General features: G+C 45.7%; 2 protein-coding genes and 2 non-coding genes across 4 annotated transcripts in view; 3 read left to right on the top strand and 1 right to left on the bottom strand.

The window, feature by feature from the left end:
• Window positions 1-271: 271 nt before the first annotated feature.
• On the top strand, window positions 272-344 carry Trnaf-gaa. The gene has a single exon. It is a non-coding gene; the product is annotated as a tRNA-Phe (tRNA).
• Window positions 345-3,011: 2,667 nt separating this feature from the next.
• Trnaf-gaa lies at window positions 3,012-3,084 on the top strand. The gene has a single exon. It is a non-coding gene; the product is annotated as a tRNA-Phe (tRNA).
• A 3,574-nt stretch (window positions 3,085-6,658) lies between these two features.
• LOC8024240 (60S ribosomal protein L10a-2) lies at window positions 6,659-9,566 on the bottom strand. Its single transcript, XM_002404729.4, has 5 exons — window positions 9,484-9,566; window positions 8,701-8,856; window positions 7,619-7,767; window positions 7,263-7,435; window positions 6,659-6,864 (listed from the first exon to the last, which is right to left on the bottom strand). Exons 1-5 carry the CDS (start codon window positions 9,486-9,488, stop codon window positions 6,694-6,696), a joined length of 654 nt encoding a protein of 217 aa, XP_002404773.1. The 5' UTR covers window positions 9,489-9,566; the 3' UTR covers window positions 6,659-6,693.
• Window positions 9,567-9,807: 241 nt separating this feature from the next.
• LOC115309616 (ubiquitin carboxyl-terminal hydrolase 47) overlaps window positions 9,808-12,293 on the top strand; it is a 78,164-nt gene continuing 75,678 nt past the window's right edge. Inside the window, exon 1 of the mRNA XM_029967884.4 lies at window positions 9,808-10,035. Coding sequence (XP_029823744.2) covers window positions 9,997-10,035 — 39 coding nt within the window. The 5' untranslated portion in view covers window positions 9,808-9,996. The remainder of the gene's footprint in view (window positions 10,036-12,293) is intronic.

Raw genomic sequence — 12,293 nt, 5'->3', positions numbered from 1 at the left:
CGGAAAACGTATGGACCTGAAACCCGTTCACCTGTGAGATGCCAATCGGGGTTGTCGGTATTTTAACGTTAATATGGTTTTCCCTTTTCTTCCTGTAACAGCTTGCCATTACATGAAAAAAAAAAAAGAACTCAGTTGTATACTATTAGACTTAAATATAAATGTCCCTGTCTCAACCTACTGTTTTGCCGGAACATTACTTCTCGACACGGAGTGTCATCGGTGATCATATGCAACTGAAGAATTAACATCACGTTTGCGGTTTTACGTCGCCGAAATAGCTCAGTTGGGAGAGCGTTAGACTGAAGAACTAAAGGTCCCTGGTTCGATCCCGGGTTTCGGCAGTTCTTCTTTTATTGCCGTGCGGGGTGTGCGGAGACATCTCCATTCGAAGGGTCGACTATATGTCATGAAAACACCCCGAAGCCCTCTCCAATAAGATTATATTGACTTACAAATAAATTGCTTTAACGCTGATATTTTAAGGTTCCGCGTTTCCGGAGTTTGTTTTTCATAACATTCGAAGGGTATTTTTCCGAGTTTATTTTTTCGCCAAATACTCGAGGGTAATCAAAGTTTATTTTTGCTAGATTCCCGATTCTCCGAAATTCGGTGTTTACTTTTTTTGTGTGTTTCAGGAATTTCGAAAATTTGAAATGAATACTAATAATCCCCAAACAGAAATATACCCTAAATTAACTGTGTCGAATGATATTTCAATTCTCCCCTACATGACGGTCAAAGTATAAATTTTTGAAGTATACCGTTGGCATAGAAGGCAACGAGAAGACCGCCAAGCTTCCAGGATATCCAAGGAACCTTCTTCAACCGTGTGCTTGTTTACCTTATCAGAGAGTAAAGACGTCGTCTTTTCGTTGTTGGCGATTTGAATGTGACATGAAGTGTAAAAACAAGCTCCATGTTACTAAGCCTACTTTTGGGGTCTTGGGGACAATAAGGTTTTATGCTCTCATGAAACCAGGAGCGGACCCAGAACGCCATTTTGGGGGGTGGAAGGGGGGGGGGGATTTTTAAGGATACTATTCTCTATTTTCCCATTCTTTCTTGAGCACCGGGATACAGTTGTAACCGGGGGGCCCATGATCCATCCATGTCAAATTGCCCTCCAAGAAGGGAAAAGGGGGGGGGGGGGGGGGGGGGAGACGTTGTTCGGGGGTGGGGCGGCCGCCCCCGTCACCAACCCCCCCCCTCCTTGGATTATCCGCCTCCGCATGAAACCTTACTGTGCCGTCTGGGAATTGGACATGTTTTATTATTTATAAGTATACCTGTTTTGGGGGGAAGATCCTCGGCTCTGTGATCAGTGTGGTGACACCCTGACTATTTTATACATCTTGTAATCCTGCCCCGGTCTAGAGCCAAAACGTCGCGTTCATTTTTCTTAGATTCTTGAGCGCAGCTCTTGCGCCCGTTTCCGAGTATACCGGCATCACGGTAGGCGTAACCGCGCCCTTTGCATTATGGGACATCACAGACTTATACACCAATTTAATTTCCCACCAAGTTTAGGGGGGAAACTTAATTGGTGTTAAGGTCATGTGAGCTTTGAGCTCCCCAAAATCAACTTTTTTTTTAAAAATAAAATCATTGATGTACACCAGACGAAAGTTTAGTTTTTCGTGACACAGCAAATATTGGGTCAACAAACTAGACCTGGGCGACGTTTCGGCCGTAACGTCATATCTCAGCAGACTCCCCCCACAGGCCTGATCCATAAATCCGCCCCTGGTACAGACTGGAAACCAGAACACTGACTTTTGTCGTCACCCACAAGTGCAATGACTAATTGTCGTGAACAATCCTTTTCGTCCCCTTTTCGTCAAAAGTTCCAGATTTGAAAGTAAGGTGGCCTCTTTTCGGGACCACTAGCCCTGTGCTCTGACCGAATTTATCGTACTTTTTCGTTTTTATTTTGCCTTCGTACTTCTCTTTTTTTGAAAATTTAATGATTAAACCTTTTAGCTGTGAAATCGTTTTCGGATTTATTTGAAAACACAGAACCCTAAATTTTCACGAAAGAATTACACATAAAGGACAGAACACGGACACAAACGCGCTCTCTAAAATACAGTACACAGAACCTTACTGGTCACTGGCCATTATTATGGTCACGAACAGGACGAAAACGGCGGGGCGTTTCTTTCAACATCATCCCACTACGACTAGCAGTCGCTGCACGACTAAACACGGATTACGCCTGAACGTCGCAACGCGACCGTTAGGCCCCTTATAACTAAAAGTGGATTACGTTGGAGTGTTGAAACGCTGCTGACCGCTTCCGATAACTCCGAAGCGTCACCCGACCTTCCAGCACGCGGCGCTTGTTGCCCTTTATCGTGCTTTGGTTGCCGCCGAAGCGTTATCGAAGGTTGGATTGGAAGCTTGAGCTGGAGGAGGAACAGCTGAAAAACCTCCCTGCCCTTCTCGTCGTGTCAGTGACTATTGCATCTAGTTTTATGTGTCACTGAACTTCGATTCTGAACATGTGTGCTTTTGAAAGTCTTACCTCGCGCAATCTCAGTAAAACAAAGAAAGAAAGAAAATACATTTTTTGGTAGCAAAGACAATCAGGGATGTGTTTCCTTGTTTACATACTTGTACATACGGAGGTGCCAAAATGCCGTCTGACATCCGAATATTTACGCCAGGCCTGTTGGAGAATATTTTGGTGAGTCCAAACGAAACGTGGATGAGGTGTGGAAGCTACGAAGGCGATTCCTGTGATCGGAAAACGTACCCATGAACCTGAAACCCTTTCAAGATTCTAAGCGCGGTTGTCTGTATTTTAACGTTAATGTAGTTATTTATTGCTCCCTGTCACAGTTTGCCAATAAATTTAAAAAAAAGACCTCAGTAGGATACTATTACACTAAAATTTAAATGTCCCTGTCTGAATCTCCGGTTTTGGTGGAACATTACTGCTCGACACGAAATGTCGTCAGTGATTCCATGAAACCGACGAGGTAACATCCCGTTGGTCGATGAATATCGCCGAAATAGCTCAGTTGGGAGAGCGTTAGACTGAAGATCTAAAGGTCCCTGGTTCGATCCCGGGTTTCGGCAGTTCTTCTTTTATTGCCGTGCGAGGTGTGCGAACATGTCTCCCTCCAAAGAGCCTGACTGGTTTTTTCTGTCTTGGAAACACCCCAAAGCCCCGCCTAATAAGATTATATTGATTTGGCAACAAATAAAATGCATAAACACTGATATTTTAAGGTTCCGCGTTTCCGGAGTTTGTTTTTCATAACATTCGAAAGGTTTTTTTTTTTTTTTTTTTTTTTTTTTAGTTTTTTTTTTCGCTAAATATTCGAAGATAATCGAAGTTTATGTTTGCTAGATTAACAACTCTCGGAAATTCGGGGTTTAATTTTTTTTTTTTTTTTTTTTTTTTTTTGTATTTTAGGAATTTTTGAAATTTAAAATAAATACAAATAATCCCCCAAACAACCCTAAAATGCGAAATGTAGAGCGCCATCTAGTAGCGTGCCGAGAACTACGTCCACCATCTTGGTAGCGGCAAGAACACGAAACCAGTGACCCGCCCGGCAAATACTCCATGTAAACCAGCGACCGCGCTTCGTGCGAGAGATGCGATGCCAACGCGTTACCGCGCTCGGTAACGCTCGGTACACGAAGTTGTACCAAGTTTGTTTCTAAACTTTTTTCTTTTATGTACGTTCTAGTCTCGGCCTGCTTTTTTCTTGATTCGTAACAATAAGCAGCTCAATGTATGCGGACGAGGCAAAAGATGATAGTTTTATTCATCTACGCCACCAACCATAATGGAAGATGCCTATGGCTAACAGTAAACAATTAAAGATTGGCACCACAGAACTCTCATTTTAATGTCATATATTAAAAAAAACTAATTACTTTGGAAGGCCAGAAACAATCTTATTGTCTTGCAGCAATTTCTAGACACTTGATCTGGCGTCGGTAAACGAGGTTTATAAAACATCTCTAAAACTAAGCAGGAGAGTTTTTCGACCCTCCAGCACACCCTTGTAGTCTTTTATCAATTGGTTGCCGCTGAAGCGTTATCAAAGGTTGAATTCAAGTTACTAAAACTTTCAGTTGGGAAACTCACCCTTGAAACCTGAACCGCTGGCGTCCACCGAGACCGAGCTAAATACAATAACAGCGCCACCCTTTAGCGACAAGTTGAAACATGAAAGTTGCTTTACGTAGCTACTGCGAGATTGCCCTACGAGATGGCGCCACCGGCCCTTGCCCGACACAATGTACAGCCGTGCAGTTCCCGGAATGGATGCTGCGGAAGAAATGGCGGCGTTGCGATCGCCATTAGCTCGGTCCTCGAGTACGGATTGGAGCCACTTTTTCAAAGCAGGCTCTATGGCAGTTTCCCAACTGAGGGGTTCTAGTAACGTTGGTTGGATTGGAAGCTTGAGCTGGTGGAGGGACAGCTGAAAAACCTCCCTGCCCTTCTCGCCGTGTCAGTGACTATTGCATCTAGTTTTATGTATCATCTGAACTTTGATTCCGAACATATGTGCTTTTGACAGTCCTACTGCGCGCAATCTCAGTAAAACAAAGAAAGAAAATACATTTTTGGTAGCAAAAACCATCAGGGATGTGGTATGTTAAATCTCTTTCCTTGTTTTCATACTTGTGCGTACATGCTCCACTTGCGAGGCAGAGTACCGCAATGGCACTTCAGGGGTGGCCTTGTTGGATCCAAGCTGCATTGCGGGAGGGGACCGGAATGGCGGATGGTGTGGGTGTGAGGCGGTGTTCTGCAGAGTGTGTCGTTTCAGCATATGTCCCATATCTCTCTAAGCCCTAGATAGAATGTAGTAGTCGGCGAAAACGTCGTCCCTTTGCAAGTCATAGCTGCTGGTTGTTGTCTGGTCCAAAGTGCGCCACAGCCAAAGTTACTAGATTACCTCAGTTGTGGAACTCCCACGGAAGGGTGTACCCCCCCCCCCACTCACTTCAGTTCGCCTCCCGTCGTTCGAAGCCCCATCTAGATTTTCACGTATGAACTGTGTTCCATAGGGTGGGGAGAAACACCATCTAAACGCTGTGTTTCGAAACATATTTTTCTACATTCTTTAATAAAGGCGAGTGGTACACACATATATTATGGCATATAACTGAACACGGCAGAATAATAATAATGCTCTTTATTAGCGAAAAGATGAGATACTCTGGGTGCCTCGCAAGGCTAGGCAGGCTTGCTAGCCAGCAATCCATCCATCCAGAGCTAACATTAGTAATGTATATGTCTACGTTGCACCAGAGCCGTATATGTAGAGTTTGGTCAATGGGAGGCGCGGGCCGAGTCAGGGCGTGCGGCAGAGTCGGAAAGAGGGCTTGGCATGCTTTCTTGACCAACCAGAAGCCGAAAAGAATCCCCTAGCGGTGGTAGCGGCAAACAGTTCTGATCAAAAGTCTATGTTCGTATATGCTTTTAATAAGCGCGTAAGAGTGAAGTGTAGTAACTCTTCGTGGTTAAAAATAGGGTGCCCGTGTTGTTTTGATCATGATCATGCAGAAAGATGTAAGAAACGAATACGCCGCGCAACTCTGTTCTGCGTGGACAGTGTGTGACCGTTCGGACGGCAGATTCCCGGCCCTGGACGCTTGGAGTACGGATCATGTCAATCATTCCCCTAGTCGCACTCTTCCACCATCATTTCGGATGAGCGTGATTGAAACATCACGTGTACCATATTTTCAGCCATCGAGAGTTACTCCAATGCAGTTATCAGGTTTGTTTTTCGCAACCACCGCCAGGGTATTATTTCTGGCTTCTGGTTGGTCACATTCGAATTTCTGAAGACGCCCTGGAACCCGTCCAGCCCGCTTTGGGCCAATGGCGCCTCCTCATTTGTCCCCTATACTTCTCAACGAATGGCCAAACTCTCTACATTTGCGGCACTGCGTTGCACCAAGACAAAATAGCAACATTGTTCAAGCTTGAAACATAGCTTTGTGCGATTTACCTGCACCGAAATAGAAAAGTGTAGGACAGTGTACTTTCGATGTATCTACTCAGATACGACCGGAAATTCACTAACCTATAAACTTTCTGCACCGTGCAAATTTGGACGAAGCTAATAAGTCGAAGACGTTGCAACACTAATGAACCGCCAAGATCAAAAACAGCCACACCTGGCACCTGGCACAGGCTCGTCGCTGGCAGAGGTGCTCTGGCCCAATCTCAAAAGGAGCACCTGGACCACCTGGTAGGAACTACACAAAGTGCCTCCTACCTTTTCCACAATTCCTGTTGTACTGCACTGTAGCATAACCACACGTGTTTACTGGAGAACTTTTGAGATTTGATGTTCATCCCTCCCTTCTTGTCAGCCTTGGGGGTTTTAGTGAAATGTTTCACCACCAGCTCCCCATTTACACCCCAACCTTATGTGAAGTGTATTGAACTCTCCAAATTTCTTGCAATGCCCTCACTTACATGGAACTGTGAAATACAGACAAGCTCAATGATACTCATCCCAGAAGAATAAGGGACAAGTTCCCCTGCAATTTCTGACAAATACCCTGCAAGTATGGGTCACCAGTCATTTCTGACCAGAAGCAGGATTGTTGGGAGACCAGAGTTGCCTCTTCCAGGGAAAAAGAAAAAAAAAAACGGCACAAGAGAAGCACGAAGTCCAAAAAGGGATGCACTTTTAATGAGCTTTGCTCCTAGTAGAGGCGCTGGGGTGGGCCCATGGTGGATTTGATGTGCAGGGAGCGGATGTTCTGCCAATTCTTTTTCAGCAGGGACACCAGGTAGTTGATGGCCAGGTTGATGTTCTGGGCCAGCTCGTCTGGGCTCATCTTCACGTTGCCCACAGCCACAGCCAGGCAAAGCACCTGCAAGAAGCAACCATTCCTCCTCAGCACACATCCCACGGATTACCACCTTCAAGGAAGATCATCAAGATATCAGTGTTTGCACATGTAATCAGGCTGATTCATTGCCCAGTGCTAAATTCATCATGTAAGAGTACCATAGACTGGTCACTCGAGCCTAGAGGACACAGCCAATATACAGATACCCCTGCAGTCTAGACTCGCTATAACCTTAGCTTGAAGAAATATTTGAAACAGTGTGACCGTGACCTTCTAGACAACTTGGATTCAAGACTTCCTGTAAGGACGGACAGCTTGCAGAAACATGGGCTATACAAGGTCCATATCGCATCGATGCTTTTGGATAAGCCAAGACCTGGAGCAACATCGAAATGTGAAACCTAAAGGCATAAACCCACCTTCTTCATCTGGAACTTGATGGTAGCCTTGACTTCATCCAGCTTGGCCATCATGGACTCGTTGTGAGTCAGAAGGGTGGGGAATTTGCCAGCCTTGTTCAGGCCGGGACCCAGCAGACGGGGGATCTGCTTGATCAGCGACTCCGACGCCATGAAGGCGTCATACTTTTTGGCTGCAGGGACAAGAGAGGGAAACGTCACCCCCACCGCGAGCCCGACAAGCAGAACAGTACAGTGACCGAGAAACAATCAGGGTCGTGGCTTCTCTATCATGGCAGTTCAGGTAATACATGCAGTTTGAGATTTGTTCATCACACAGGGACATGTTGGCGCGAACGGGCAAGCCGAAAACTTACCGAGCTTTTTTACCAGTTTCTTGTTCTTGTTGAGCTTCTTGAGGGCCTCAGTGTCCATGCATGGCAGGTTGTTGGCCTTGGCCTCGTCGCAGTGCTGCTGGTCTCCCAAGACACACACCTGGAACTTTGGCCGAGGAATGTGCTTCAGCCTGGAAGGAGGTAAACGGGCGCAGTCAGAATGCTGCCTCAACACGTACTGACTAGCGTTCTACCAGTTACAAAAAGGACTAGACACAGACAATGCGAGGACGGCGGGGCATCTCTCTATCACCAGACTCCAGTGCACGCTCACTGTCTTCCACCGTTCTTCGACTGCACATGCATGCTTCAGGCTCACAAGAAGCTGAAGAGTCATTTATGGTAATGGAAGCACGCTGTAAGTGGCGCAACTGAACTGACATTATAATTCATACTTCCCTCTTGACTAGAGAAGTTGTTGCACCAAACCGCACGAAGCTCGCAAGGTAAAGTGACAAGAAAGCTAAGCGAATGTATGAGCAATCTATTAGTTTAGTCTACCTCGGCAACCCCGCAACGATCGGAGGAGATTGCCACTTATAGCAGCTTGTTCAATACAGAAAGCAATTCAAACTCCAAACAAATTTGAGCGCCCCACAGAACGGCAGTACATACGGTTCGTGCCGAGAACCAAGACGTCCTCTTCAGGCGCCAACCAAACTGCACTTAGTAATGGTGCTGCCGAAGCAAAACACCTCCCCAGTTGATTTTAAAGACCCTGGGTACGGGTCCGCCAGCCAGCAGCCGGCTTCCTGTCGTGCTCCAGGCTACGCCACAAGCCGTCCACAGATGCACAGTCCCGTCTGGCAAACGCCATCCCCAAAGCAACCTAACCCTCGCCGTTTCTCCATAAGCCTCCATCATATTGGGGCACCATAGCCCAGGGCTCAAGTCATTCCCACCGATCCATGTGCAAAGCAGCTAGCTCCGTTTTCAGTACGCTACGGGCGGGACTGTGCAATCCGACTTGGACCTTTCCTGCTAACAGTGGCAGAGCCTGTGCAGTTCAGGTGATTGTGGAGTGGGCGGTCACGGCGAGCGGGCAGGTGGTCAGGAGAGCCTACTTGACGGTGCCCGAGAAACGCTTGTCCTTCTGGGGGTCGTAGTTCTTGAGGGCAATCTGCAGTTCCACCGTCTCCAGAAAATGGCGGTGGCGCTTGGCCGAGCTCTCCAGCAGGGCGTTGACGCAGTCATAGAGCATGTCACGGCTCACCTTGGAGCTGCAGACGAGATCGGCGTGCAAGCATTCAAAACGAAAGTAAAGGTTACTGCACACACTACGGTAACCTTAGTTTTTCAGCGGATCTCAGAACTTTTTGACGAAAAATTGGATGAACGCGTGCACGGGTTCATCCAATACAATAACCGACCCGCACGAAAAAAATAATAAAGAGCACTAGCTGATGAATTTAAGCACACCTTAATCAAACTAATAGGCTGTGCAAATTTAAATATATATATATATATATATATATATATATTATCTTTCAGAGTCATGCGAAAATCGAGCAGCACTAACGCTAAGCCTCGCAACAAGAATTCGACCATTAAATCTGTAATCCTTCAATCGACAGCTTTAAAGATCTAGGAAAACACATTAGGAACTTCAAGCAGACACCGGAATATTCACACACAAGTCATGTTACTTGAACGAGGTGATAAAAACATCGTTCGAGGGTTGCAATCCCAGTGGTGCGGGCTGGTGTACGAAGTCATTTTAAGGACGAAACGTAAGATATGCATCAAACTACAAGTTCCCAAGGAATATACGGGCATCGAAGTACTCAATGAAATTTAAAATCCTAATTTTAATCGCTAAATATTCGAAGATTGCACTGGATACGAACCTCATGATGACTTCTCAGTTTGCCGCCGATCACACGAAAAGAACTGAAGCGAAAGAACGAAAAACGAAGAAAGCGAAGTCATGTGACTTTTTTGTGGTTGCCAGACGTGATTGTCGTATTGATATATGAAACGTAAAATTATATACAAAATGTATAAAAGAATACCTTTAGTTGTATTACTAAACAATATAAGCCCGTCGAAATAATTTCTAAAATATTAATTAACCCTCGGTAAATTATTAAAACCATCGCAGATGCACCTTGCCTGCACACGGCACGATGTGTTGCGCATCCCGATTGGCTCACAGACTCGATCTATGACGTAATTTCTCTTAGCTCACCAATCACGTGCCGGCTTATTTTCTTCCCTAAAACAGGCTGGTAGTTCGTCTCAGCAATGGCATCAACTGCTGGGAATATCATGCCTTGAGTTTCGGACAGTCAGCCTCGGCTAGGATACAACCGTTCCAAAAAAAAATAAGTATTACAAAGTCGCCGAAAACCGAGTTTGAGATGACGCCCGGAGAATCCGCGCAGCCTTTGCCGGACGAGGCAAGTGTTTTTCGGACCATTTCTCGCGCACCACGAAAGATCTCGACACAACGCAGCAGAGGCTGCGAGCGTAGTGCTCGCCTAGGCATTTTATGCGGCCCTTGAGCTCTTGACATCTCACTCAAACGCTTACTTTGGACATTTAGACTTACCCGCACGGGTTGGACGTGCTCGTGTAACCGAATACGGGCTCAGCTAGACGCTGTAACGTCTGGATAGCGCCGTCATCGGTTATACAACTCTAGCTGGACTTGGCTGCTATGTTTAGGTTATGGAAACCCCATTCGTAGTTTTTTCCTCCTGTTTATTTTGAGTGTGGTCTCCCGGTTTGTGAACGGCGGCGTAAACGATAGCGATCCTAGGTTTGCGAACACCGTATTTAGAAAACCGATTGCGCCGAAAGTTTTATTTTTTTCGGAGTCCAGACACCTCGCCTGTACTGCGATGAATGAACAAGAATCTCGCGAGCTCGTATGCTCGTAGTGGATACCTCACGTGTCAGGAGGACGACACAGTACGAGTGCAACGTCTAAGGTGATTCGTATAAAAGATTGAGACACTTGTCGCTCTGAAATCTCCAACAAGCGACTAAAAGATCCCTCACCCCCATCTCGTACCCTTTCTCAGCCTGTGTGAGGTGGAAAGACTGCCAAAAATGGGACACCTCTGATATATTTTTAGCCGGTTTAAAAAGCTCCCCTCACTCACACCGAGTTGCATTCGAAAAGGTTTGAGAATGGGTGGGAGGAAGTCTTGAGAAACAGTGGGGGCGGCGAGGCACAGTGTGATAATATGTGGGAGCGCTTTCTTTCTTTTTATATTTTTTCTTCTTTTTTTTTCTTACTTGACTTACTCTTGTTGTGGTCTGAATCGCGCACTTGGCTTTTGTAACATTGCCAGGTGACGGAATGCAGTTCAGACCGAGCATTCAACGCCACTGAGGAGCTGGTGTTGCGTCGGTGGAGTAGAAACTTGCATTTACCTGTATAATAAGCTAAGCAGATATTATGGTTTTCATGTGAAGCATTTACCTACAAGTGTATAGTTAATTGTTACATTGCTCAGCATGTGACAGCTTCCTTGCAAAGGCTACAAAATGGTCTTCAAATATTTTTTGTCCTTCATACTAAACAGCTTGCGGTATCCTAAATGTAGTCGCCTTGCACATGACGTTATTGAGTCATTTTTACCGAATGTTTGCTTTGAAGCGCAAGTTGTTCGGTGTCAGATACATGCATAATGCTTGTAATTTCGGCACAAAAAAAATGTCACAGGTGATGCCCTTTCGAGACGAGGGACACCATCGCTACCGCCGAGTTTTGGTGATTGTATTTTAGCAGACGGTGCTTGCCTACTTATATGTGCTGCCAACGATTGGCACAACGCGAGGATGCCGCCACAGCGGCATGTCGACCGACCATCTCCGTACAATATATGGGCCACAACGGCACATAGGAATACAAGCTGACACAGCGCTCTGGGAAAGAAACTTTGACTACAAAAGCAAGCAAGTCAAAACATAAAAAGATTGGGCATTACAGAGACTCACATCACGCTAAAGGAAGCGTAATAAAAACTTTCTGAAGAATGCTAAAACGAAGACACAGCTTGGCGACCCCTGCGGGGAAGATCGTTGCATATCTTCGGCGGCTGGGGGAGGTAGGTGCTCACCGCCAATGTCGTACCGTTACGAAGTAGTTGAGGGGATTTGAGGACTTGTATGTTTTAGGTCGTTATCAGGTATATGGACCAGGTGGCTCGAATAGGTCATGAAGATGTGGTCACAATACCTTCGACAGATTTGTCATTTTTTTTAGTATCAAGTGCTCTTCCTTTTCACCCATGGAACCAGGAAGACATGTTGATCCTGTATAAGTAAATTTCGGGAGGTACCAGAGTTAGTCCTCGGCGGTGGGACTTTTTAAGTATGCATTACTCACTGCGTGTCCTCAGAACTCAGCAAAAACCGTGGCCAGCTAGAAGCAACATACTCCCCACAGAAGTTTGGTCATGTTTGTATTTACCTCTGCATACCCTGTGTAGGGTTACCATAATTCTTGGGGTACAAAATGGGACACTAGGGGGGGGGTGGGAAGGAGTGATGATGATAATGTAAAAGAAAAATTGTGCTGCTAGTCAATTAACCGTAGAAACACATATTGTTCCAGAGTCGGACAAATGACTTTCGTCGCCACTTTTACACACTGTTTCATCGTTAAAACCAAACTGCTCTTGGTAGTAACTAACATAATAAGTTC

This window comes from Ixodes scapularis, unplaced genomic scaffold, assembly GCF_016920785.2.
Source record: "Ixodes scapularis isolate PalLabHiFi unplaced genomic scaffold, ASM1692078v2 PGA_scaffold4__175_contigs__length_147842914, whole genome shotgun sequence".
Taxonomy (NCBI): domain Eukaryota; kingdom Metazoa; phylum Arthropoda; class Arachnida; order Ixodida; family Ixodidae; genus Ixodes; species Ixodes scapularis.
Note: the sequence above shows the minus strand (reverse complement) of the source record. Positions and strands in the feature narration are given on the sequence as shown.